The sequence below is a fragment of the Dreissena polymorpha genome, chromosome 1, assembly GCF_020536995.1.
Source record: "Dreissena polymorpha isolate Duluth1 chromosome 1, UMN_Dpol_1.0, whole genome shotgun sequence".
Taxonomy (NCBI): Eukaryota; Metazoa; Mollusca; class Bivalvia; order Myida; family Dreissenidae; genus Dreissena; species Dreissena polymorpha.
This window is the reverse complement of record NC_068355.1, coordinates 52,652,640-52,678,578: the sequence shown is the minus strand read 5'-3', so window position 1 is coordinate 52,678,578 and position 25,939 is coordinate 52,652,640. Positions and strand designations below refer to the sequence as shown.

General features: G+C 35.9%; 2 protein-coding genes across 11 annotated transcripts in view; one reads left to right on the top strand and one right to left on the bottom strand.

The window, feature by feature from the left end:
- The window catches only part of LOC127880874 (nuclear hormone receptor E75-like), a 107,412-nt gene that overhangs the window by 79,533 nt on the left and 1,940 nt on the right, over window positions 1-25,939 (top strand). For all 7 annotated transcript variants that reach the window (XM_052428350.1, XM_052428370.1, XM_052428363.1 and 4 more), the window contains 5 exons: window positions 10,703-11,470; window positions 15,435-15,661; window positions 17,693-17,801; window positions 21,904-22,045; window positions 25,063-25,193. In XM_052428350.1, coding sequence (XP_052284310.1) covers window positions 10,703-11,470; window positions 15,435-15,661; window positions 17,693-17,801; window positions 21,904-22,045; window positions 25,063-25,193 — 1,377 coding nt within the window. The remainder of the gene's footprint in view (window positions 1-10,702; window positions 11,471-15,434; window positions 15,662-17,692; window positions 17,802-21,903; window positions 22,046-25,062; window positions 25,194-25,939) is intronic.
- On the bottom strand, window positions 3,386-8,719 carry LOC127880908 (uncharacterized). Of its 4 annotated transcripts, none has more exons than XM_052428426.1 (5): window positions 8,576-8,719; window positions 6,968-7,131; window positions 5,647-5,811; window positions 5,342-5,432; window positions 3,386-5,127 (listed from the first exon to the last, which is right to left on the bottom strand). In XM_052428426.1, exons 2-5 carry the CDS (start codon window positions 6,980-6,982, stop codon window positions 4,532-4,534), a joined length of 867 nt encoding a protein of 288 aa, XP_052284386.1. In that variant the 5' UTR covers window positions 6,983-7,131; window positions 8,576-8,719; the 3' UTR covers window positions 3,386-4,531. The 4 variants fall into 4 exon arrangements, with proteins under 4 accessions (XP_052284386.1, XP_052284368.1, XP_052284396.1 ...); XM_052428408.1 differs by lacking the exon at window positions 8,576-8,719 and adding an exon at window positions 7,315-7,477; XM_052428436.1 differs by lacking the exons at window positions 5,342-5,432; window positions 8,576-8,719 and adding an exon at window positions 7,315-7,477.

Here is a 25,939-nt window from a genome sequence, read left to right as displayed (position 1 = left end):
TTGTCATAATTTGGTAACTTGCATTCTGCTTAGTTGCATTCTGCTTACTGCCTGTTTCTAACTGCCGTTGTTAATGACGCTTAGTGGCAAAGCCGATTATGACTGGTTTCTGGAATAATGAACACACACACATTGGATAAACACCTAGCTGCTATTGCAACAATTATCAAGTATAACCGAAAAGAAAAAGCATGTTAGAATTGTCATGAAGCATGTTAGAATAAACACCACGCATAATGTAAATATTCATCATGAATGATGTAATGTAATGCAACAATCATCAAGTATAAACGAATAGACAACAAGCATGCTGGAATTTTCGTGAAGCATATTAGAAAAAGCATCAGTCATAATGTAAATATTCACCACGAATGATGTAATTTTTACCTAAATACCCTTCCATACCACCCAGTGTGGTTTATGACACCATGTTGTTAGTTAAGTCTGGACAATATCTGATCAAACAAGATAATTGGATAATGCAGAACAAAGGGGCATTTAAACACTGGAATGCAAAGGCTTACACGATTTTAAGATTGGTGCAAATAATCAAATGAAAAATATTTAATTAAATGCTTTTTTTTATGTGTAAATGTGTTAGTTTTCTTAGACAAATACCTAAAAATGCATGTTTTCAAAACATTTTTCTGTCATAACACTAGCGTAACATCTCCCCTGGCAGAAAAAACTTTATTTCATACAACCAAGGTCATGTCATGACGGCCTTAGAATTTAGAAAGAAATTCATCCGTTGAATAATCGGTGCTCTCTTATATATGTTACCGGTTGTAAGCAGCAGTGTAATGGCGGACGCGGAGAGTATTATGGGGAGATAATTGGGTAATGACTAAATTCTGGAACGGTCTATACTACATGTAGGGTCTCAATAACATAAAAATGCTCAGGTGTTTCCATAGCAGCAATTATTTGTTTGTCTCAGTCAAGGATGTACCTGAAAAAAGTTTTAATTTAGGAGGCATGTTCCTGATAATTGTTTCATATCTCTAAATGAATACCTCATGGTTTTGAACAGCTGATGTTTGGGAAGTGTACCATTTTTTTCTAGTGATATATGTCAGTTTTAAGGAATAATTCTGAGATTGGCATCTAATGGGTAAAAACCATGGCTGCTATATTCTCATACCAATATCATCTTTGTTATTTATTTCATTTAAAGCCTGCAATTTATGGAAAGTAAAAGGTCAATAAAAGTCTAATAGAAATGTTTCTTTTAACTTGTATTCATTAGTGTCAGGCCTTTTTCTGCCTATCTCACGTGTCCGATAGTCGGACCCATTCCCTATTCCAAATATCGATGTTTTTTCCAAATTATCAAAAAAAATCCTAATTTCCGACCGAAATAATGGAAGCCGAAAAATGCGTTTCCCAGTAGGTACCGTGTTCTAAATAATCGGGCGCTGTATTTTAGCGTGCTGATTTGAATTCCGCATAGAACGTCATCATATTGAGTGTTCCATAATGCAATTTTGCGATCTTGACACTTCAGACAAAATGGCGGCCGCTTGTGTCAATGAATTTCTTAAGACACATTTACGGTCATTTTCGATCAGAATTAGCTTTTAAATATTTAAGTGCTGGATTATTCAGAATTATCACGTATGTATACAATAAGTGATAACCATGTGTACGCATTAATTATTGTAAATTGGTTGAGAATCGATATCGATGGTCTGAGGTAAATAAGTGTGGACTGGTTTCACTTTCAATGTTACTGTGGTTCGAAAGAATAACTTAGGGTGAAAAAAATGCGGAAATCGCATCATTCTAAGTACTATCAGAGTAAAATACAAAAAAATGACTCAAAATGCACACACAAACTGAATATTCATAAAAAAATCCTTAATGACTTATCGAGCTATGTATTTTATTTGAACTTCAAGCATAACAAAGCCTGTTTTTTTTTTATCAAACACACACTAACCTAAGCAGTGGACAATCGTTAATGACTGTTGCATGGTTAAACAAAACAGTTACATACGTTTCTTAGCATTTTTGGGCAATACCTGTGCATGAAAACATTAGATTTAATAAGAAAAAATCTGAAAAATAATTTCCCAAATAATGCTTTTGTCGATGAAAATTCTTCCCAATTTGGAAGATTTCACGTCTTGAAAAATCCCAATTTTGCTAGGTACTTTTTCCCAAAATAGACAGAAAAAGGCCTGAGTGAACATTGTGTTCCTCTAATTATCACTTTTCAATCATCCATCAATATTATGCCTATAGGTAATTCCCATGTTTCTGTGAACACATTTTGTCAGACATGATATGTATAGCAAATGGCAGCATAACCCAATAAATAGGAACTGATACCAATCCATGGGAAAGCCACTTTGTTGTACTGAAAGTTGACTTGAACCCTTTTCCCCATAATAAGCAAAGTGAAAATGTCTTTTAAACCAGCATAAAACCTGAACAGCCTGCGAGTAACTAGCAGTCTTTTCAGGTTTTATGCAGTTTGCTGCTCATCATTAACTAAGGGTTGGAAATGAAGCCTTTAAAACTTAAATTTGGTATTTAATTAAATGTTACTTTTAATGCCCCCGGGTCGAATGATTGGGGGTTTATTGTTTTTGGTCTGTCTGTCATTGTATGTGTGTGTGTGTCTGTCCCAAAACTTTAACCTTGGTCATAACTTCTGCAATACATGTATTGAAGAAAGCAACTTGATACTTGGCATGCATGGGCATGTCATGGAGCTGCATATTTTGAGTGGTGAAAGGTCAAGGTCATCCTTCAAGATCAAAGGTCAAATATATGGCTTCAAATCTCAATAAGGTGCATTGTGTTTCACAAACACAGCTCTTGTTAAGGGGCTACATATGCGTCAAAATACGTATGTATGTCAGGTAAAGGGTTCAACAAATTTTCTGTTCGGCTAATAGTTAAGTTGGTCAGTCAGCTGAATTGAATGTACTATGCTCTTTGCAATTACCTGTCTCAGACCTATATACTGACTACTAGATTAGCATTATTTAAGTCAGTGAGTGTTGACTGTTAAATTTTGCAACTGTCAAACAGACAGGTACTGGTATCTTAAGCCAGTTTTATTTATTTTTATTGTGCCAGTCAGCGTTATTTTTTTTGTTCAAAGGACAAGGGACGTTAAGGGTCGTTATTTGCCTTTATCCAAATTATTTTCAATCTACTATGAACATAAAGTGCAGAGAGTCATCTTTTCAAAATATCCTCAATGCATGTATTTGTTCAAAAGACGTTATCTCCAGCCCGAGTCAAAGATGCCCACTATTTTCCAATTTTGACGTCGTTTAACGTTGCTTTTTACGGCAACGTCACAACTACGAATTGTATCGACGCAGATTGCCGCGCTTATTATTCAATCAGCATTAAAAATTTGGTGATCCACAATGTGAGAAATGATTTAATTCATGTTCATAAATCAAAGTAACATATTACATGTCATATGATATTATTATTTCTTCATATCGCTAAATGTTTTACGCAAAATAATCACACATTGTTTATAACATTTTTTTAAATCGCATCATCATAATAAAACTAGAACATTCTTATAAGTAACAACGAAAATATTAATAAAACAACAACAAATACGGTGTAATATCATGACCTATTGTAATAACATATTCCGTATGCACATCCTGATCGCGTAACCTTGTACATATAGAGAATATTATGTGAGTTTTGGATAAATATCAAGTTTATCATGCGAGGCTTAGAACCGATGTAGCGCGAGGCATGCCGAGCGCTAACATAGTTCGTGCCGAGCATGATAAACTTGATATTTATCCAAAAATAACATAATATTCTATTTATCCTATTATTTCCTCACAATTTTCCATTAATAATTGTCAAATATGGCTTTTTTGACGTTTTAGTTTTTCCGTAGTTGACAAATCACATTCTCCAATTTTTGGAAAAACCCAAATCTGATTTAAATATAGCGATAGTATGAAGCTTATGTTTATACAATCGTTGTTATACTAACGATTTTCATCTGGTAAATGTTCACATTCTTCCAATAATGACATTTTTTTCTATCATGCCATCCACACATTATTATGCCCATTGATATTTGTCACCAAAAAAACAAAAAAATAAAACCAGTCAATTTTATAAACATGTCAGTTACACGACTTTCAACAATCAGTATAAAATATTTTCAATGTTGCAAATTGTAATATTGCTTACATTCACATCTTTAAACAAGAGATGTGTTTGTCAGAAACACAACGCCCTCTACTGCGCACTTGACGCCTATTAATGCATTTAACCCCTTTTTCTCAGAGAAATCATTCAGCACACATTTTATAGACTTGTTTTGTCTTAATCAGATGTAAATGAACACACATTTGATAGACTTGTTTTGTCTTAATCAGATGTAAATGAACACACATTTTATAGACTTGTTTTGTCTTTATCAGATGTAAATGAACACACATTTTTAAGACTTGTTTTGTCTTTATTAGATGTAAATGAACACACATTTTTAAGACTTGTTTTGTCTATGTCTCAGAGCGCGTCTTAATATTTAATATGACACGTTAGCAGCATCTGAAATGTCTGCAGCCCAATTTCTCGGACCATCTGACGGTTGATCAGTTTGGTGTCGCCTGAAACAAAGGTACCACAGCGCACTTGTAACGTGCGCACATGTTCCAACTACACGTGCTCCCACTGGGCAGCTGCAAAACCATGCGTCGACTGACCCCTCCTTAAAACGTATGTAAGACCGGTATTGCTTTCGGGACACATGCCGACTTTGGAACTTCAAGCACAGCAAACTCCTATTGTGCACATAACCGTGAATTGAGTATATTCCGTCACTTGACATGTGCTCTTGTGTATAAGAAGCCGCCAGCTTAACTGTGTATACACCAAAGATTAGACATCTAAGTTCATCCTCGGTCATTATTGGACAGTTTATGTCTAGTTCGTCCATCGGTTTCCACGATGCCTTGGTTATTTTTTCTATGTCGTTGTCAGAGATGAATTGTTGTAAATCGTTGTTCTGCCCTGACAAATACAACATTCTCTCTGCAACTATTTTGTCTTGATCGGAGTCCCCGCTACTTAGAGCCGGTCTGAAGCGGTTGCAGATTGCTCCAACAATTCGCACATAGTCACCTTAAATAAATATCATATATATAACAGGAATCTCATTACATAAATATACACATTATTATTAGGACATTTTAAATAATGTTAATACATATGTGTAGGATTGTATTAAGTGTATATAACGTGACGGTTTCACTCTGTTTACTCCATGTACGTTTTAACGCAAGTATGTGTTATCTATTTTGTGAAATGATTATGAATGTTACATAAAATATTTTACCAATAAATGGCACTTGGGTGTTTGGCATTGTCCTAGCTAAATATGTCCATGTCTTGAGTCTGCCATTGGTTGACTCGACAACCCATCGTATCTGTTTAAACAATACACTTATACACTTAGACCGTTGAAACGATAGTTATTTTAACCGTGCTATTAAATAATCAAATGATTGGCGAATTATCGGTTAAGCGAGTAAGTTTGAACACAGTATATAATTATTCACAAAAAGGTATAAATACATCTCAATATATTACATTTATATTGTGATATAATCATAAATCAAGTACATGTGCGCGGAGATTTACCTTCGTCACAAGCCTCGACTTGTTAGACTCTTCGCTTGTGTGCTGTGTAGACCCCTTTCGCATAAAAGATGGCATCTGCATAGTTACACCAAGTTCTTCGAGAACAGTCGACGCATCTCGGAAACCTCTGTCAACTACGACCACATCACCTTCCTGAATCCAGCTCTGAAACGTTTTGTTTACAGCATGAATGTACTCATATTTTCGTATTGACTATAATTTGTATTAGTATGATTATCGTACTCATCCATTATCATCATCATTATCCCGATTATCACCATTATCATCATCTACATCATAATAATGAATACCACCACCATCATCGTAATCAATATTATCATCGTCATCATTATCATCATCATGCGAATCATTATCGACCTTATCGACATCATCAACAAAATCATGCTCATGATCATAATCATCACCATGATCATGATATCATCATCATCATCATCATCATCAAGTTGGTTTCCTACATTTTGTTTTGTTTAAAAAAAAAAGTTATATGACATGTTTGAATGTAACCAAACCTTAAAATCCTCAGTATTTTGATTGATGATGTGTTTCAGTATATTTGCATCTGAGTTTTTGCTATCCGCCAAGTACGGTCCCAAAATAGATATAATGTAGCCAGTGGTGGACACAACAATCATTGGCTTGACAAGTGGCCTATGCTTGAGCATGGAGTACGACCGACGTGCGAAAGAAAAGTTTGAACTTTTTTGTATATATATATATGTTCCATCTAAAACAATTATTGATTTATTTTGGTCAGATGCAGCGAACAATTCTTGCGCTAGAGGTCGTGTATGGGTCGTTTTTATCTCCTCTCTGGAAACATGTTTAAATCCCATATTCTTTGGCACGAACGATTTCATCAAAGATTTTCTTGACGATTTCAACGCACGCCGAATCTGTAATATAAACACATTATTTATAAAGCCCACTTTCTTTTAATTTCCATAAGAGTGTTGCTTTTTTGTAAACTGCTTTAAATTTTTTACCTCTTGAAATATATCCTGTTAAAATAAATAGAACGATTTTCATTTTCGGTTATAGTAAGCAATATTTCAATTATGAATGCTATTACATACATAATTGCATTAAGAAAATGTTGAAAACTGATGAATGTTTACCATCATATTCATCGTCTAAAAAGACTGAAAAGTTACTTTTCTTCCACGATATATTGTGAAAGAGAAATTTAAAAATTGAAATTAAGTTTACCAGTATCAACATTCAATCTATGGATACATTTGGTAAATCATATCACAGTCGCCTTGGTATTTAAATAGGTTGTATTATCCGAACCACATAATACCTGCGCAATCGTCATGTTGAACAAAGTGCTGAGCAGCGCATTCCCTAAACTAGTTCTTAGTTTGACTAGGAGCAATGCGATGCATGTTCGAATGGACCTGGTCTTTGTTGTCCGTATGTCGTCTACATCACCGATAAGAGTTGAGAATTGGTCTTTCGTCAACCCTGATATATATATTCATATATGTTATTTACACTATAATATCATTGATTACATAAACTCATAAAACAATTATTAAAATTATTAAAAATATTCATGACCTGTGTGTATACATGTATATAAGATAAGGACAGTAGATCTTTCATTCCTCATCAGCGTGATTATGCAATTCAAATTAGGATGCGTACCAGTAAGATTCCAATAATCAGCATCCGTCATTGTGGATGGGTCGTCAAAATCGATGCAAGATTTTTGACGTTGTGTCGCACTTTGCCGTAGCGAGTTAATTAAACTGCTTATCTGTTCAGGTTCCATGTATGTTGTGGATCTAATTTTTCCTTGAATATCAGCAGAAAGTGTTTCTGGTGTAAACTTGCCCTCACTTATGTGGGTGTTACAACATCGCGAATTCTTTTTCGACAAAATGTTTTTGTTGATGAACAGTTGCATTATCGCCTCGCCCGGTATGGTTACAAACCCTTCGGACCGAGCGCCCTTCCTGTTACATATAGGACATATAGTATGGCTTAACCCAGCTGATTTAATGTTTAATTGAAACGGCGATTTCTTGTCAGACGGTTCATGTTGTGGATTTTTCTTTGGGGATGCACTTAATCTTGCCGCCGCCGATTCTGCTGTATACTTAAGACGGCAAGAATTATGAACAACGTCTTTCTCTGTAACTTCGTCTGTCAATAGCATATGCTTTCTCAAGTACTTTATAAGTTGTTTATTGCCATCTGTTTTTAATTTCCTCCTTTCTTTTGGGCCCACACGTTTGGTGCATATAGCACACGCATAAGATTTAGACATCCTAAATTAAAAATAAATGAAAGTATTTGTTTATAAGTCGACATAAAATTCTGAAATTAAAATACCACATAAAAAGTATTACAGTTACGATCGTAGCAGAATTCGAGCCCCTGAACTGTTCACGCATAATTAACTCGATGACGTAATAACAACATCGTCATCAATACTGAGAACAAATATCGAGTTGAAGTGACGTAATTTAACTTGTCGGTTTTCGTCATAACTTTTAATTTTACAACGATATATAAGCTTCATTCGTGTTTTATAACCGATTTGATGAAATTTAAATTAAAAGCATTTTTATTTGGCTATTTAATAATGCAACTGGATGATAAATAAACTGAATGTTGAAGCTACTGTAGTCTATACATTCCTAATACGCTGGTCTCAATTTTGTATCTGTGTAAATAAGATGGAATTATTGTGACCAGTTAATTTACTTCAACATTTAAACAAGTAGCAATTTATGTAATGGATTTTTAAGTTGGACAACTATGGATTACGGATAACCATAGAAAGGTATGTTTCTTAATACTCTCTGGTGTTCGTGTGAATTCATCTTTGAAGCTAAATACAAGAATGATTTTCGTGACTTATATTATATAACTGACTGAAAACATGTTTTATACAACATACCTGTCTGTTGATATATGATGATGAAACTTAACCTCACATATTTTGTTTAAATTACTTTTACTGTTCAGTTAAAATGATGCGAAGCAGACGCTGTATCTTCCATGTAGATTTATCCCGCTCGCTTGATAAGATTACTTCCCATAGGCCTAAATAAGTTAATGGAGTGGTCTCCCGTGAATTATACGAAACGCTACCTTTTTTTAAGTTAAGATGTTAAAAAAGCAACTTGATTGCTTCCGCAATATTGCAAGGAAACAACCGTTCATGGTGATAAATTATTAACTGTTCAATCAAATGTCGATTAAGAAGAAAATACATGTATTTTTCACATACAGCGCACTCGTTAACCAAAAATAAAAAGATATCGATGAACAAATAACGAAAATGTATTGCATTTTTTTAAAGAATCAAGTTGGTTAACGTGTGCGCTGTTGTCATAAAATAGTGATAAACATTAAAAAATGCTCGAAATTCGCGTTATTCGAAGAAACGCGCGTGTTTGAAACGTTCAATGTGACGTCATCTATGCGAGGTACGATGCAATAACTATGAAAACGTAAAGCGCACGTCGTATTCTTCAAAATGTGATCTTAAATGGGTGCAATAATTAACTTTTACAAATATTTATATTTTTCAGGCAAATGACACGCCTTAACGTCCCTTGTCCTTTGGGTCCGGTTTGGTGACCCATCCCCAATGAAAAAAATATTATTATTTCTCCCAAATGGGACCCGAAAATTAACAATTGAAGGTTTAAAAAAAAAAATTTTTTTTTTTTATAAGTCTAAACAGTCATGTCATTCTTCTCAAAATCCTGCTCCATAACTTGAACCTTAGAAAATATCATATTTAAATCACTTAGTATCAATTTTAAAGTATTTTTTGGCATAAAATCAATAACATGAATTTCCCAATTTTAGTCAAAAGGACGCAATTTTTCCCAATCAAAAGGGACCTCAGGCTCCAATTCTAAAATGGTGAAAAAAAATCACTGCCAGTGATGTTTTATATTGGTCTGCAACTCTTATGATTCTTTAACAATATCTGTCTTTGGGTTAGTAATTCTGCTATGCTTTAATTGAAAATATACATCTTTGATGGTTGAATATTTAATTTGCTTTAAAGGCCCTATAAAGGTGACAAATCCAATTATTATGCATATAAACTTGCCTAATTTTTACCGGATTTCAGTTACTCTTGCATAAAAAATGCTAATAACACAGCTGAGGTGCAACGTTGTCAAGAAGTATTGAAGATATACCCGTTTAATAATTGGAAGAAATGTTTACAACTTTGCAACTAACGTGATGTGTAGCCCCAAAGCGGTGACGTATGCTTAAAATAGCCAAAATAACATTCACTGTTAATTCTATTAAAAACAACTTTTTACCAGCAAAAGGTAACTAATTAGATCACTACAAACGTTTTGACCATTATAAGAAGAGACATACTTTGTGAGTGATACCGGAAAACATTGAAAATCAACGATATATTTTTGGTGACCTGAGTCACTTTCACTTTCCCGAGTAAACAGCGATGTAAATAAACTGATTGTTTGTAAACACGATTGACTTGGAGGACACTGTATTTTGAGCTCAAAACAAGTTGTATTGCTCATATTTTTATGGTAATGTCCAATAGCATATACATATTGTTTTTTGATAACCTTTATATATAAAATACGGAAAAAAATATAAAAAAATCGGTAAATAATTACGGATCTTCACCTTTATAGAGCCTTTAAAGCATGAAATGTTTATGTTTTGATTATGAATCAAGCATATAATAGATTTGGCTCCAGGTACCAGTAAAAAAAATATATTTGGCTCCAGGTACCAGTAAAAATAATATATTTGGCTCCAGGTACCAGTAAAAATAATATATTTGGTTCCAGGTACCAGTAAAAATAATATATTTGGCTCCAGGTACCAGTAAAAATAATATATTTGGCTCCAGGTACCAGTTATGTAAAAAGCATGATTTCAGGCAAGTCATGCAAGTCAATTTTAACTTAAATGCTATTTACATAGGGTGGCATTATAAAATAACAATTATACAATTTATATTACATAAAACATCAAATGTATTGCATTATATATTTTTTAGGTATATTTCGTATATTTTCAGCGTCACGGTTAGGGCGAAGACCTAAGCGTTTGAAAGACTCAAGCGGCGAACCAAAGCGAGATACCAATGTGCCTATTGCTCCATACCCGACATCCCCTGCAGAACTCTACAAGTTGAGAATGGCCGAGCTACAGAAGTTACTGCAGCAGAATGGCACGTTCAAGTCGGAACTCATGCAGGCGTTCTTACAGGCGGCCCAGCATAGCTTCCGCGAGCACCAGCGAAACAACAACACCAATGAAAATCAGAAAAACAATAAGAATGCACAGCATAACGGTAAAACCAGTTCTGAGTCCGGGAACACATCAAGTGTGACCAGCAGTCCTGGGCCGTCGGGGTCGCCGGGCGATCCGACAAGCGTCATGAATGGGAACCGACAGAGTATAGACACTAAAGTAGGAATAATTGAGGACACTCTGGACAATTTCAGACTTGACTCGGACAGTTCAGACACCAAAGACAATTTCAAAACCGATAACCTGACATTAACGCCAGCGACAACAATTGACTACGGTCTGTTCTCGCCAACCGAGCTTCTAAAGAATGTGACGGAGATAAAACAGGAAGTACCGGAGCTGGACAACAGCCAGTATTCGATGATGGACAACATGATGGGGGGTTTCCCAGGCATGTCTAGGTCGGCCTCGCCCATGTACATGATGTCGGAGCTGTCGCCGGAGACCCTGCGCATGATGCCGGACATGATGGAAATGATGAAAAACATGGATCCGGCCATGATGATGGAGGGAGGCATGGCCATGATGCCAGGTATGTACTGTATTACGCGCAACCATGTCTAATGCGCATCCAAAATGGGGGATAACAAAAATTAAGAAAACTGTTGAATAGCCGCCATTGTTCTAATGCAGAATAAGTTTCATCTTTTAATTATGTGAAAAAAAAAATTAAAATGAAATTGGGGGTGTATTCAACAATCCATAATACATGGTAAAGTGCAGTTATTAGCATGATTGGGGGATTTATGACTGTAAATGATTATCGTCAGTTGTTGTCCCGCCCTGATTATGTCCTGTTTTTCTTAGGTCTAATTTAGTTGACATTTCTTACAAATTGTATTTATTTGTTGATAAAGAATATTGTGGTATTAAAACAATTGACATTGGCAATTAATAGTATATTTTTATGCCTCTGGTAGGGTGGCATATAGCAGTTGAACTGTCCGTCAGTCAGTATGTATGTCTGTCCGTGCGAAAAAAAACTTTAACATTGGCCATAACAGTCTTCGAAATTAGCTTTGAAAAGTTACATGCCAGTTGGGCCAGTTACTTAAGAATTTTTACATGCCCAACATATTTTTTACATGCCCAAACTTTTTTAACCAAAATTATAACAAATCACAACATTTTAACACACATACAACTACATCTAATCATTATCAGTCACTAGAATTAAGACGGTCGATCGTTACACCAGTGCTCTTGAAAAGAGCGTTCTCTGGTGTCCTCGTACCATTTCTTGGCTTCCTTTTTCTCTAAATCATTGTCAATTTTCTATTTTGGAAGTGCTTTATCGGGCTTAGCCCAATCAACATACCTAAGATACTGCATAGCCTCTATGTCGACAATGACATTTGTTTACATTGACAAAAACGGAAGCGTATTACTTGATTGAAATGATCGGTTCAAAAAGCATCTTCTCGATTAATGTCTAGAGAAACCGTCGATAAGAACCGAATGTGACCGAACTGCATCGGTCAAAAACAATAATGATGACGTGTGCAAGCAGGTGTGTGTTGTTAAACCAATCGAATTTCATTGTTTTACAACTTACGGCTAGGTGTTTGTTCGCAAAATTGAAAAATAGATCTGCAAATATCAAGAACCGCTTACGATTTTTTTTTATAAACTTTCAATTGGCTTCAATAATTTACATGCCCGGCGGGCAACAAACGTGAATTTTTGTATGTGCCCGGCAGTAATATTACTTGCCACGGGCAATCGGGAGTGTGCTAATTTCGAAGACTGCCATAACTTTGTAAATATTGAAGATAGCACCTAAATATTTGGCATGCATGTGTATCTCATGGAGCTGCACATTTTGAGTGGTAAAATTTTACGGTGAACATCATCCTTCAAGGTCTAGGGTTGAAAAAACAAAGTCAAGGGAAGTAATTATCTTTAAATGGACATATTTATCTGACCTGCCCACGTATATATTTTTGTTAAATAAATCAAAGCGGTGCAGTAGGAGGCATTGTGTTTCTGACAAACACATTGTGGTAAAAGGTCAAGGTCATCCTTTACAGTCTACGGTAATAAATACAGATTTAAGGGAAGTAATACTGTAATAACTCTATGTTTTCGGACACTTAAAAATAATTAATATTTTTTGTGTCCGAAAACTTAGATTCGAAAAATATTCACAAAATTCAGGTGTCCCATTACTTGAGTAGAAAATTGTACTGTCCGAAAATAGCGTCAATTGTATCTACGACTACCAGTAATAGCACGCACTTGTAAAATACCATGCCGAATAGTATAAATTACAGTTAAATATGTTTGCAATCCATTTTAAATAATTTTAAATGCTTGATTTATTTGACAGAAAGTAACTACAAGGTTGTACTTTGACCATTGAGTTCAAAGATGAGCATGTGATGTACTGATACTCGCTAGTATGAACCTGTAATTAACGCAATAAAAGAGCAAACTATGAATTCTTTGTTTGTTCATTTCCGATAGTTGTTGTCGAACACCTTCCGTTGTTCGTAAAACTTGGGTGAATCACACTTTGAAGCGTTTAGTATTTGTCACAGTTATTTTACTGAGAAAGGGTAGTACCATTACGGTAGATAATTGAACTGTTAATTGGCACTAGGTAATTGTCATAATGCTCACCCGGTATGCTATCAGGCGAAACCATTGTTTAATACCGGTTAACAAGGTTATTTACCCAATTACGCAAATGTAATGGTCCGTTGCTCTCAGGCATGCACCTGCCATGTTTTACGATGTTATTCTGGTTGTAAAACCCCATGATTGAAGTGTCATTAAATATCGAAAACAGGACTGAAATTTGGTAAAATATAGCTGTAAAATATACTGTCCGAAAACTTAGAGACATTAATTATGGACAAAAACTCGTGTGTCCGAAAATTAAGAGTCATGAAAAATAATAATTTTTGCTAAAAAGGGGGTGTCCAAAAACTTAGAGTGTCCGAAAACATAGAGTAATTACGATTTTTTTTTTTTTTTTTTTTTTTTTTTAGAAAGAAGTCTAATGTGTATTTTATCTCAATTTTAATTCAATTACATCTAAAAAAGTATTATATGATTTTGTTCTTTTAATTTGAATGATTATAAAGGGTTATATCAAATTTAGTATTTCTCTAATCAGTGGACTTTTCGTGTGGAAAAAAAGGCTAATGAATTTATTTTCCCAATTGCATGAAAATTCCGATAAAATTCCCAATTCCAAAGCCATGGGCTATCTTCCCAAAAAGTGGAAAAAAAAACTGTTATATATTTGGCATGCATTTGTATCTCATGGAGCTGCACATTTTGAGTGGTGAATCTACAGTCACGGCAATGGCTTTTAATTATTTGCTACTAAAAATAGACATTTGTTACAGACAATTATTTTCAAGGGAAGTAATTTATATAATTATAAATCTCATATTATATATTTCCTTACCAATAATTGAAGTTCTTTTCACAGTTACTGTACAGATTTATTATTTTGATTATTTATAACCCAAATGATTGATTTGTCAAAGTTTTTTTTTAATGATATAATTATAATTTCTTTGATGTTCATTACATACCTGAGGCCTTATGTCCATAGATATATGATCAATTCTGGCTATGATGTCTTTTAAACCACAGGCCTTGGTTGTCAGTGATGTCCGACATGGTCATAATTGACTGTGAGACCCTCCCCACCCCCCACCCCCCCACCCCCCCCCCCCAACTTCCAACCCCCCCCCCCCCCACCCGATTCGATTATACAAAATTCAAGGGAAGTAATAACCTTTAAAGGGAGATGATTTCTATACCTGCCAAATGATAAATAGAAATTTTATTTCAATGCGGCGCAGTAGGGGGCATTGTGTTTCTGACAAACACATCTCTTGTTATTACTCTACTTATCTGTGTAATACTGAAATACTACACATGCTCTGGGTGTAAATGATTATTAAATGGTAATGCTATGGAATTTTTTTGGAACAGCTATGTGTATACGAAGTTACTTTATCACATAAAGAATAGTTGGTAACCTCTGTTTGATGGCCTGTTGTAACTTGTTAGTAATTCTATAAGTAATCTTATGAAGTTGTGCATAAGCAGTGGAGAATTTGCTATCAATGTTGGAGTTAAATCATTACTTGATGATCATGTAAATACGAATTTTAATTGAAAATTTTGAAATTAAATTAAAAAATTAGTCAATGCTCCAATAACATTTATATGCTCCTTGCACACTTTCCGTCACACTTTCGTTACAGTTTCTCATAGCGCCTTCAATATTTTACAGATCTCTTACATATTTGGCATGTAGGTACCTTGCATGAACCTCTACCTTTTGATGAGGTCACTGGGGTCAAGGTCACCGAGGCTTATAATAGATTTTTTTAGGTGGTTACACAATTAACAAATTGATTGACAAAGCACATCATCGGGGAGCATCCATCAGTTTCACTGATATTCTTGTTACTTCTAACATTGCAAACAATATCTTTTTAATTGGTAAACAAATTTTAACTCTCTGACAGACATGATGGCCATGCATTTCCCCGAACCTGATGACAACGCGAATGAGATTGATGTCTTGCGAATCCTGGAGGAGGTGAAGCAGGTGCCCTCGGCGCTACGACAGCAGCTCATCGACCAGGTGGTGGAGACCGTGGGGATCGCTCACCTGGAGACTGTGACACCAACCAGGAAGAAGGTGGCCGAGGCGAATCAGAAATTCATGATGAAGATGCGGTCAGGATTGATGGTGAGTCCCCTGCAGTATGGTGTGCCCTATTGTAAAATAATAATTTATTAACAGGTTTCTCCATTCAATAACATTTAGAACAGAAGAAAGTATTCATTTTGGAAATGGTTTGGCCTGTATGAAGAATAACTTGGTTTTGTTTTTTTTAATAATTTTTTTTGTATCTTTCCATGATAATGGCTGAAGGGCATTTAGAGTGACCCCTGTCTGTGTGTGCATGTGTTTGTTTGTGTGGGACATTTCATGTCTTGCTCACAACCATCTCGTTAACTTTAAGGTCAAGGTCACAGTGGACACTTGGAGTTAGTGCATATTCTTTTTATTGCCAATAACTTGTTGTGAATAATGGGATTTGGAAATACATTTGTACAAATAATGATAATATCTCAATGATGTGTTGCGTGAAACAACTGTGTTGGTCCAGGGATAATTTTAGGTCTGCGTCCTGTACGCATAGAAATCACAGGGTACGCAAACATTTGCTATATATGCGTCCTGCCGATGCACAATCCTATAAGTTTATAAATAATGATACTGAAAAATATTTTGTGAACAGAGAAAAAAGAATTAAAGACCAAAAAACTTGCAAATCGACCAAAAATGGCTGCCATTTTACTATTGCGCAATCAATAATCCAGGTCATTGGAAAGCTTAATTTTGTATTCAACAGTAGGAAGCATCATTATGATAACGGAGCATGGGTTGCATAGCACTATATTTTTCTGACAATGTAATTTTCTAGCAACAAATTAAAAGTCCTCGTGCATTTCATGTTAAACATGCGAAAATAAGAAATCATGTAATTCTTCCTCAAAGAATGTCTGGGCTTTTAATTTTAATGATGAATAAAAACTCGTAGTGCTTTGTGTTAAAGTGGAAATTTTATTTTTTATTATGTTAATTACGCTGCATCTTAATGGCTACATTCGTTAAGATATGTCAGTAAAACTGCTCATCTATTATTGTGGTCAAGTGGGCTTATTGTTTATCGCACTTCACACGCGTGAATGTGATGTACAATGACCTGTTTAAGTCTTTAAAATAATCCAGTCATAAAACTGTTGAGTTGCCTTTTAAAGTTTCCTGTTTAATTGAGACTATATAGCCATGTGATGTCATTTAAATGATGAAATACCCTGATCCACTATGCTTTTCTTCTGCTCATAGATGGGACCCATACTTTCTATCTGGGACCATATATTTAAAACCTAAGAGTTCCTGGGACTCATACTTTTGATTCTAAAATTATTACTGTGGTCGCTTCATGGTGAAGGTCACATTGGAAACTTACAAATGTTCATAGTTCTTATATGGTAATGGCAAGAGGAGATGTTCATAACAATGTCACTTCTATTCCTTTATACTACTTTGGATTTATTTTTATCGTTTCAAAATGTTATATGTTGTATGCACCGACTTTGTGCTTGCTTATGGTCAATGGCACATTTGTAAAAAAAACGTATGTGTAGTAACAGTTGCAAAAGATTGATACATATATGCTAACAACAACTGTTTCTGTTTTCAGTGAAATATAGCAGGGACATCAATTGAGTTGTTTTCTGAGAAAACTGGACATAATGCATGTGCGTAAAGTGTCATCGCAGATTAGCCTGTGCAGTCTGCACAGGCTTATCAGGGATGACATTTTCCGCTTTTATGACATTTTTCGTTTAAATGAAGTCTCTTCTTAGCAAAAATCCAATTTAGGCGGAAAGTGTCGTCTCTGATTACACAGTACTGCACAGGCTAATCTGGGACGACACTTTACGCAAATGCATTATGCCCAGTTTTCTCAGAACACGACTCAATTTATTCTAACACATTTCTTGTTTGAGAGGAGTGTTTTTAGTGATTCACATGTCAATACGCAAAGTTCTTTATTCATTTATTTGGAAGCAAATTAATGCATTTAACTTGTAATATTATAAAATAAATGATATAAAATTCTTTTATTTATTATGAGAGAAAATGTGAGGAATTTGTGTTTCAATATATTTTTGCTTCACACTAAAGTTATCTATTTGTTTGCAGCCTGATATGTCGAAAATGCCCGCAGATACTCATAAAATCTGGGAGAAATTTGTTGGAAGCATGGTCTATGAGATTACCCAGGTAGTTCGCTTCTGCAAAAAACTGCCAGGTAAGCATTCCTGTTTTAAACTCTTTTAAATGCTCGTTTAAGCCAATTATTTTAATAAAATATTCTTGTAATATTTGCTTTGTAAATGGTTTGTAAAACACCTTTTATGTCTGACCGCCAATATTTCCTGCCAGTGTTAAAGTACCGGTAGATAAACATTTCTATTGGGTAATTAGCTTGAACCCATTCCGTACACAAGTTAAGGTGAATGTATCAAGGAGTTTGGCAGTCTTCAACTTGCACCTGAAAGTGGAGAAATTTTTTGTTAAAATTTCTTCATCTATCGAATAGGATACGTATAGCTTATAGTTCTATAAAATCAAAGTTATTAAGGCCCAAGTATTATCAAATACTGTGAAACCATTATTATTCATCAGACATTAATTTTCGTCTTTTTCGTCCTTCGACCGATGGACGAATTCAAGATCCTAACGAACAATCATGTCCCATATTTGAAACAAATAAGACTGAATTACCGTAGGCATGGGGCATTTAAATACAGCGTAATCCAGGCATATACACAGGGCTTGAAACTAACACTCGCACACTTGCAAAATGCGAGAAAAAAAGATTGCAAGGTAAGTTATAAGCCACTAGTATTTTTTGCAAGTAAAGAAATAGTGAAAAAAAAGAGTTATATTGCTAAATGCGTTCGACGGCGTGAACGCTAAACCGTAGGTCAATTTTTTTAACGTTCGAATACACATATGAGGAAGCGCGCACCTTGTTTGTAGACTGGTATACTTATAGTACAGATACCCGGATGGTATTGATACAAAGAAATGAAACAGTCGACTATTCACACTCAAGTTAAATCCGGTTTTGACACAAAGGGACGTACATTATACAGTGTACTGACAACTGACATTTCCTGTAAAACGCGAATGCAATAAGGCTGTATGGAATGCATCGACTTTGTTTAGGTATAATAGTGTTGATTAGCACTAATTGTTAACAACTTTATTACCCATTGTGTGTATTGTGTTTTTCAGGGGTGTTGCAGATTATACAGCCAACACGCGGCAAATCTGGATTAAAGACAATACTATTAAACGCAATTAAAATATGACGATGTGTGATCAACACCTGACTGAAATATATTCTGCGCTTTTATTACAAATTAACAACGAACATATTGATTTGTGTTTGGTTGTCCGTGATTGAAATGGAAAAAGACTTATTGGCAATTGGCTTCGTTTTTTAAAACACTCGTTAACGGTTATTCAGTCCCACTTATCCGCTTATTATAACAAAGAACGTGTCAATAACATAAAATAATCAGGGACAGTTACTATCACCTGAAATAACAGACTTCTTAATTGGCATATGCCAAACAAGGCCCACCTTCTGCAAGTTACTACCAAGTGTCACCCCTCTTTCCCAAGCACGATTTTTTCGCAACTGTGTATTACATGTATTACAAACATTGCAAACAAATCGAACGCTTTTTTTTCAAAACCAGAAATGGACGAATTTAAGTGCTGACGAAATAGTCATTTTTTATAAAAGAACGAAATTTCGTGCTGACGAAAATAAATGGTTTCACAGTAGGTGATTAAAAAAACAACAGAGTTCTATCAAATGGGGGATCAAAAACCAAATTACCATGTGCACCTGCAGGCTTTAATTTAATAGTTATACCCCCACAAACGAAGTTTAGGGGGGTATATAGGAGTGAACTTGTCTGTCGTTCTGTCTGTTGGTCCGTATTAAGTGACGCTCGATTGGTCATTGTCGGCTCGGGTACTACTAACATGTACCCCGGGTACTCTTAAGTATACTTACATGTACCCCGGGTACGGTAAATATACTTAATCGTACCCGGTCGATATTAGACTGTACCCGAGTTGTATTCCCGCCTAATATCCGATGTCGTAAAACGCGCTACCTTTTATCTTAAACAAACTTCTCTTTAAGAGAAACTGTGTCAACATGCTTTGTGAGTAAGAGTTTCGATAATATAGAGGCCATTTTACAGAAAATTGACATACATGTGTATATAATTAATTTAAAAAATAGTCGACAACGGCCGATTTAGCGTTAAATTTCCCGGGTACGTTTTAGTATATTTACCGTACCCGGGGTACATGTAAGTATACTTAAGAGTACCCGGGGTACATGTAAGGAGTACCCGAGCCGACAATGACCAATCGAGCGTCATGAGCTTAAGTGACCGCTGTCTAATTCAAGTAGTTTTCATCCGATCTTCACCAAACTTGGTCAGAAGTTGTATCTACATGATGTCTAGGCCAAGTTCGAACATGGGCCTTGCCGGGATAAAAACTAGGTCACGGGGTCACTTCGTGCATTTAAAACAGTCAGCATGTTGTCCGCTCTCTTATTCAAGTAGTTTTCATCCGATCTTCACCAAACTTGGTCAGAAGTTTTATCTAGATGATCTGAAGGCCAAGTTCAAAAATGGGCCATGCCAGATCAAAACTAGGTCACAGGGTCACTTAGTACGTTTTAAACATTGAGCATGGTGTCTGCTCTCTATTTCAAGTAGTTTAAATCAGATCTTCACCACACTTGGTCAGAAGTTGTAACTAGATGGTGTGTAGGTCAAGTTCAAACATGGGCCATGCCTGGTCAAAAGCTAGGTCACGGGGTCACTTAGTGTGTTTTAAACCTCACCATGTTGTCCGCTCTCTAATTAGTCCCCTACCGGTTTCACCGGAGGGTACTTATGGTTTTGTATCCGTCCATCCGCCACACTTTTCTGGATCCTGCGATAACTTTGAAAGTTCTGAATATTTTTTCATGAAACTTGGAACATGGATAGAAGATGGCAATATGGACATTATGCATGTCATTTCACTTTGTTCATACGTCAAAAATTGTGGTTGCTATGGCAACAAATAGACTAGAAATAGTGCTGAAAATGGTGTTTTTTCTGGATCCTGCGATAACTTTAAAAGTTTTGAATATTTTTTCATGAAACTTGGAACATGGATAGATGGCAATATGGACATTATGCACGTCATTTCATTTTGTATCTACGTCAAATATTGTTATTGCTATGGCAACAAATAGACTAGAAATAGTGCTGAAAATGGTGTTTTTTTCTGGATCCAGCGATAACTTTAAAAGTTCTGAATATTTTTTCATGAAACTTGGAACATGGATAGATGGCAATATGGACATTATGCACGTCATTTTATTTTGTTCCCATGTCAAAAATTGTGGTTGCTATGGAAACAAACAAAAATATTCTGAAAATGGTGAAATTTCTGACAATGGTGGAGCTGGTAGGGGACTTTTATTGCTTGGCAAAAGTCTTGTTCAAGTAGTTTTCATCCAATCTTCACCAAACTTGGTCAGAAGTTGTATGTAGATGATGTCTAGGTCAAGTTTGAATATGGGTCATGCCGGGTCAAAAACTAGGTCACAGGGTATCTTAGTGCGTTTTAAACCTCACCATGTTGTCCGCTCTCTTATTCAAGTAGTTTTCATCTAATCCTCATCAAACTTGGTCACAAGTTTTATCTTAATGATCTCTAGGACAAGTTTGAACATGGGTCATTCCGGGTCTAAAACTAGGTCACTGGATCACTTAGTGCGTTTTTTAACATTCAGCATGGTGTCCGCTCTCTAATTCAAGTAGTTTACATCCGATCTTCACCAAACTTGGTCAGAAGTTTTATGGAGATGATCATAAGGCCAAGTTAGAACATGGCCCTGTCTGGGTCAAAAGCTAGGTCAAGGGGTCACTTAGTGCGATTTAAAAATTGAGCACCAGTTTCCGCTGTTTTTTGTGAAGACGACATGCAAAATATGTGTCAATGCGGCATGTGGGGGTATTTGTCATGCCCGTGACAAAGCTCTAGTTCATTCTTGTTCTAGAAAAACAGAGCTTAACACATTTGCGTAAACTTTTGTCCCACATTAGCCTGTGAAGTCAGACTAGGCTAAGCAGAGCCGACACTTTCTGCTTTAAAATAAGTTTGCGTTTAAACGAGGTCTCTTAGCAAAATCTAGTTTAGACGAAAAGTTTCCTTCCTGATTAGCCTGTTAGCCTGTGCAGACAAGAATTAACTCACATGAATTAAACCCCATTTTCCCGCAGCAAGTCTTATTTGGTGTTCTGCCGGTTTGGTTGCAGGATTTGGTGAGATTCATCAGGAGGACCAGATTGTGCTGATCAAGAAGGGCTCGTTTGAGATACTGCTTAACCGCATGTGCTTGCTGGTGGATCATGTCAACCACGAGATGTTCGACCCCACCATGGAGATGAAGTGTCCACGGTAGGCTGACAGCGATTTGTTTAGCCCAATTTGGGAAAATTACCGGCACCAGCCCAATTGGGAAAAATATGTGCGAAAAACCCTGAAATTGGGAAAATTCGCGTCGTGAAATCTTCATAGTGGGAAATTGGTGTATTAGATTTTTTGCTCCCAAATACTTTAAAATTGAAAACTAAGTGTTGTCAAGTTGTCGATACTATATTTACTTAGGTTCAAGTCATAGAGCTGCATTGGGAAACTTACGCAGTGTTATTAAAAAAAAAATGTGGAGACCTCCAATTGGGATTTTTAACCAGGTTTTCCGAAGGAAAAAACTGGTTATAAGATTGGCGAATGCGGGCGGGCTGGCTGGCTGGCTGGCTGGCGGGCGGGCGGAACAAGCTTGTCCGGGCCATAACTATGTCGTTCATTGTCAGATTTTAAAATCCTTTGGCACATTTGTTCACCATCATTGGACGGTGTCGCGCGAAATAATTACGTCGATATCTCCAAGGTCAAGGTCACACTTTGAGTTCAAAGGTCAAAAATGGCCATAAATGAGCTTGTCCTGGCCATAACTATGTCATTCATTGTGAGATTTTAAAATCATTTGGCACATTTGTTCACCATCATGGGACGGTGTGTCGCACAAAAGAATCACGTCAATATCTCCAATGTCAAGGTCGCCACGACTAAAAATAGATTTTTTTTAAAAACAAACTTACAAAGGGGGTTAATTTTGTTTGTTCATTTCAAAAGTTCAGTTTGAGTTTTCTCCCTTTATCAGATTTTTTTTTCACAATGAAAACCTGGTTTTGTGACAATTTTGTCCCTTGTTTTATAAATATTTTGGAAATTTGTTAGTTTTTTTCCTAATCGGGAAAGTGACGTTTTCCGGTACTTTATAATTAAGGAAGAAAATTGCTGGCTGATTTAACATTTGGCATTGCAGCAGCAGTCTTAATCATCGCGTTTCCTTCAGAACTTATAAAGTGCTATTAAGTTATTGAACTGAGGAATCAAAGTGTTTATTGGTGTCTGTAAAAGATATCGATAAATCTGAATGCTTAAAGGAAAGTTTTTTGGGTCAACTTGTATGTTTATGATTATGATTATTTTGATTCTGAACTTTTTTATGTCCCCCAATATAGTAGTGGGGGACATATTGTTTTTGCCCTGTCTGTTGGTTGGTTGGTCTGTTGGTTGGTATGCGCCAACTTTAACATTTTGCAATAACTTTTGCTATATTGAAGATAGCAACTTCATATTTGGCATGCAAGTGTATCTGATGAAGCTGCACATTTTGAGTGGTGAAAGGTCAAGGTCATCCTTCAAGGTCAGAGGTCAAATACATGTGGCCGAAATCGCTCATTTTATGAATTCTTTTGCAATATTGAAGATAGCAACTTCATATTTGGCATGCATGTGTTTCTCATGGAGCTGCACATTTTGAGTGGTGAAAGGTCAAGGTCATCCTTCAAGGTCAGAGGTCAAATATATGTGGCCCAAATCGCTTATTTTATGAATACTTTTGCAATATTGAAGATAGCAACTTAATATTTGGCATGCATGTGTATCTCATGGAGCTACACATTTTGAGTGGTGAAAAGTCAAGGTCATCCTTCAAGGTCATAGGTCAAATATATGTGACCCAAAATGCTTATTTTATGAATACTTTTGCAATATTGAAGATAGCAACTTGATATTTGGCATGCATGTGTTTCTCATGGAGCTGCACATTTTGAGTGGTGAAAGGTCAAGGTCATCCTTCAAGGTCAAATATATGGGTCAAATTGCTCGTGTAATGTTACTTCTGCAATTTTGAAGTTAGCAATTTTATATTTGAAATGCGTGTGTATCTCAAGGATCTGCACTTTTTGAGTGGTGAAGGGTCAAGGTCAAGGCCATCCTTCAAGGTCAAACGTCACATAGGGGGACATTGTGTTTCACAAACACATCTTGTTTTTTTATTTATTAATATTTTTGTTGATCAATAAACAATATAATTACAGGCATGTAGTTATATATAGCAATAAAAAAAATACAAAAAAGCAGTACCAAAATTATATCTGTAGAAAGTCTTACAGCAGTACCACAATTATATCTGTAGAAAGTCTTACACAAGACAGTACCACAATTATATCTGTAGAAAGTCTTACACAAGACAGTACCACAATTATATCTGTAGAAAGTCTAACACAAGACAGTACCACAATTATATCTGTAGAAAGTCTTACACAAGACAGCAGCAAGATAATAATTATATTAAATTGGACAAACAGATTGATGCATAAAAATGCATATTCAGACTACAATTTTAAAGAATTATGTTCAAAAAACTGTTCCCAATTGTTCTAAAAGTTTCTATTTGATCTTAATTAGTGCAATTATCTCCTCAATTTTGAGCCTATTCTGAAGATTTGTATTTAAATGATTTATATTTGGTATGCTGTTCTGATACTTAAGACATTGAATACAAGCTCTGTTGGGTGATCCTGTTAACATTCTTGTATACCAATGAGCACACTCCACAAACAAGCTCTGTTGGGTGTTCCTGTTAACATTCTTGGATACCAATGAGCACACTTCACAAACAAGCTCTGTTGGGTGTTCCTGTTAACATTTTAGTATACCAATGAGCACACTTCACAAACAAGCTCTGTTGGGTGTTCCTGTTAACATTCTTGTATACCAATGAGCACACTTCAGCTCTGTTGGGTGTTCCTGTTAACATTCTTGTATACCAATGAGCACACTTCAGCTCTGTTGGGTGTTTCTGTTAACATTCTTGTATGCCATTGAGCACACTTCAGCTCTGTTGGGTGTTCCTGTTAACATTCTTGTATACCATGAGCACACTTCACAAATTTACTTTCAAATGGCAGATTGCTTGATGATTTGATGTATTTTCAAGAGACGTGATCAAGTTATGACCTTCAAATTGCTGATTTCTTAATAATTATACGTAGTTTCCAGAGGCAAGATCCAGGAATAACCTCAAAATGGCTAATTCCTTGATGATTTGATGTATTTTTTAGAGACGTGATCAAGAAAATGCCGATGGGTTTCTTCATTGTGGAGTTTTTCAGCATCGCTGCCCTGATAAACCCGTTAAGCTTGACAGACGAGGAGACTGGGCTCCTCTCGGCGTGTTTGATCATGTCACCAGGTAGGGGGGATATCTACTGATAAAATGGTTATACATTTATCTGATTTAGGCTAATGCAAGTGTAGCATTGTGAATGTGAGAATGATAGCTTTGCCCTTTTAGTGCTTCAACTGCGATTTGAAAATAACAGGGTTCTCGTTTTGTCATTAGGACACTTTAGCGCATATGTTTATATTATCCCCGTGGCTTTTTTCATATTACCGGGTATATTATTATGCCCCCCCTTCGAAGAAAAGGGGGTATATTGCTTTGCTCATGTCGGTCGGTCGGTCCGTCCACCAGGTGTTTGTCAGACGATAACTCAAGAACGCTTAGGCCTAGGATCATGAAACTTCATAGGTACATTGATCATGACTCACAGATGACCCCTATTGATTTTGAGGTCACTAGGTCAAAGGTCAAGGTCACTGTGACCCGAAATAGTAAAATGGTTTCCGGATGATAATTCAAGAACGCTTATGCCTAGGATCATGAAACTTCATAGGTAGATTGATCATGACTAGCAGATGACCCCTATTGATTTTCAGGTCACTTGGTCAAAGGTCAAGGTCACCGTGACCCGAAATAGTAAAATGGTTTCCGGATGATAATTCAAGAACCCTTATGCCTAGGATCATGAAACTTGATAGGTAGATTGATCATGACTAGCAGATGACCCCTATTGATTTCCAGGTCACTAGGTCGAAGGTCAAGGTCATGGTGACCCGAAATAGTAAAATGGTTTCCGAATAATAACTCAAGAACGC

Coding starts and splice junctions, on each gene's coding strand:
- LOC127880908 (XM_052428408.1), bottom strand. CDS start 7,441: ATGGAACCTGAACAGATAAGCAGTTTAATTAACTCGCTACGGCAAAGT. Junction 7,132..7,314: donor TGATTATTGGAATCTTACTG/GTACGCATCCTA, acceptor TATATATATCAG/GGTTGACGAAAGACCAATTC. Junction 5,812..6,967: donor TCAACATGACGATTGCGCAG/GTATTATGTGGT, acceptor AAAACGTTTCAG/AGCTGGATTCAGGAAGGTGA.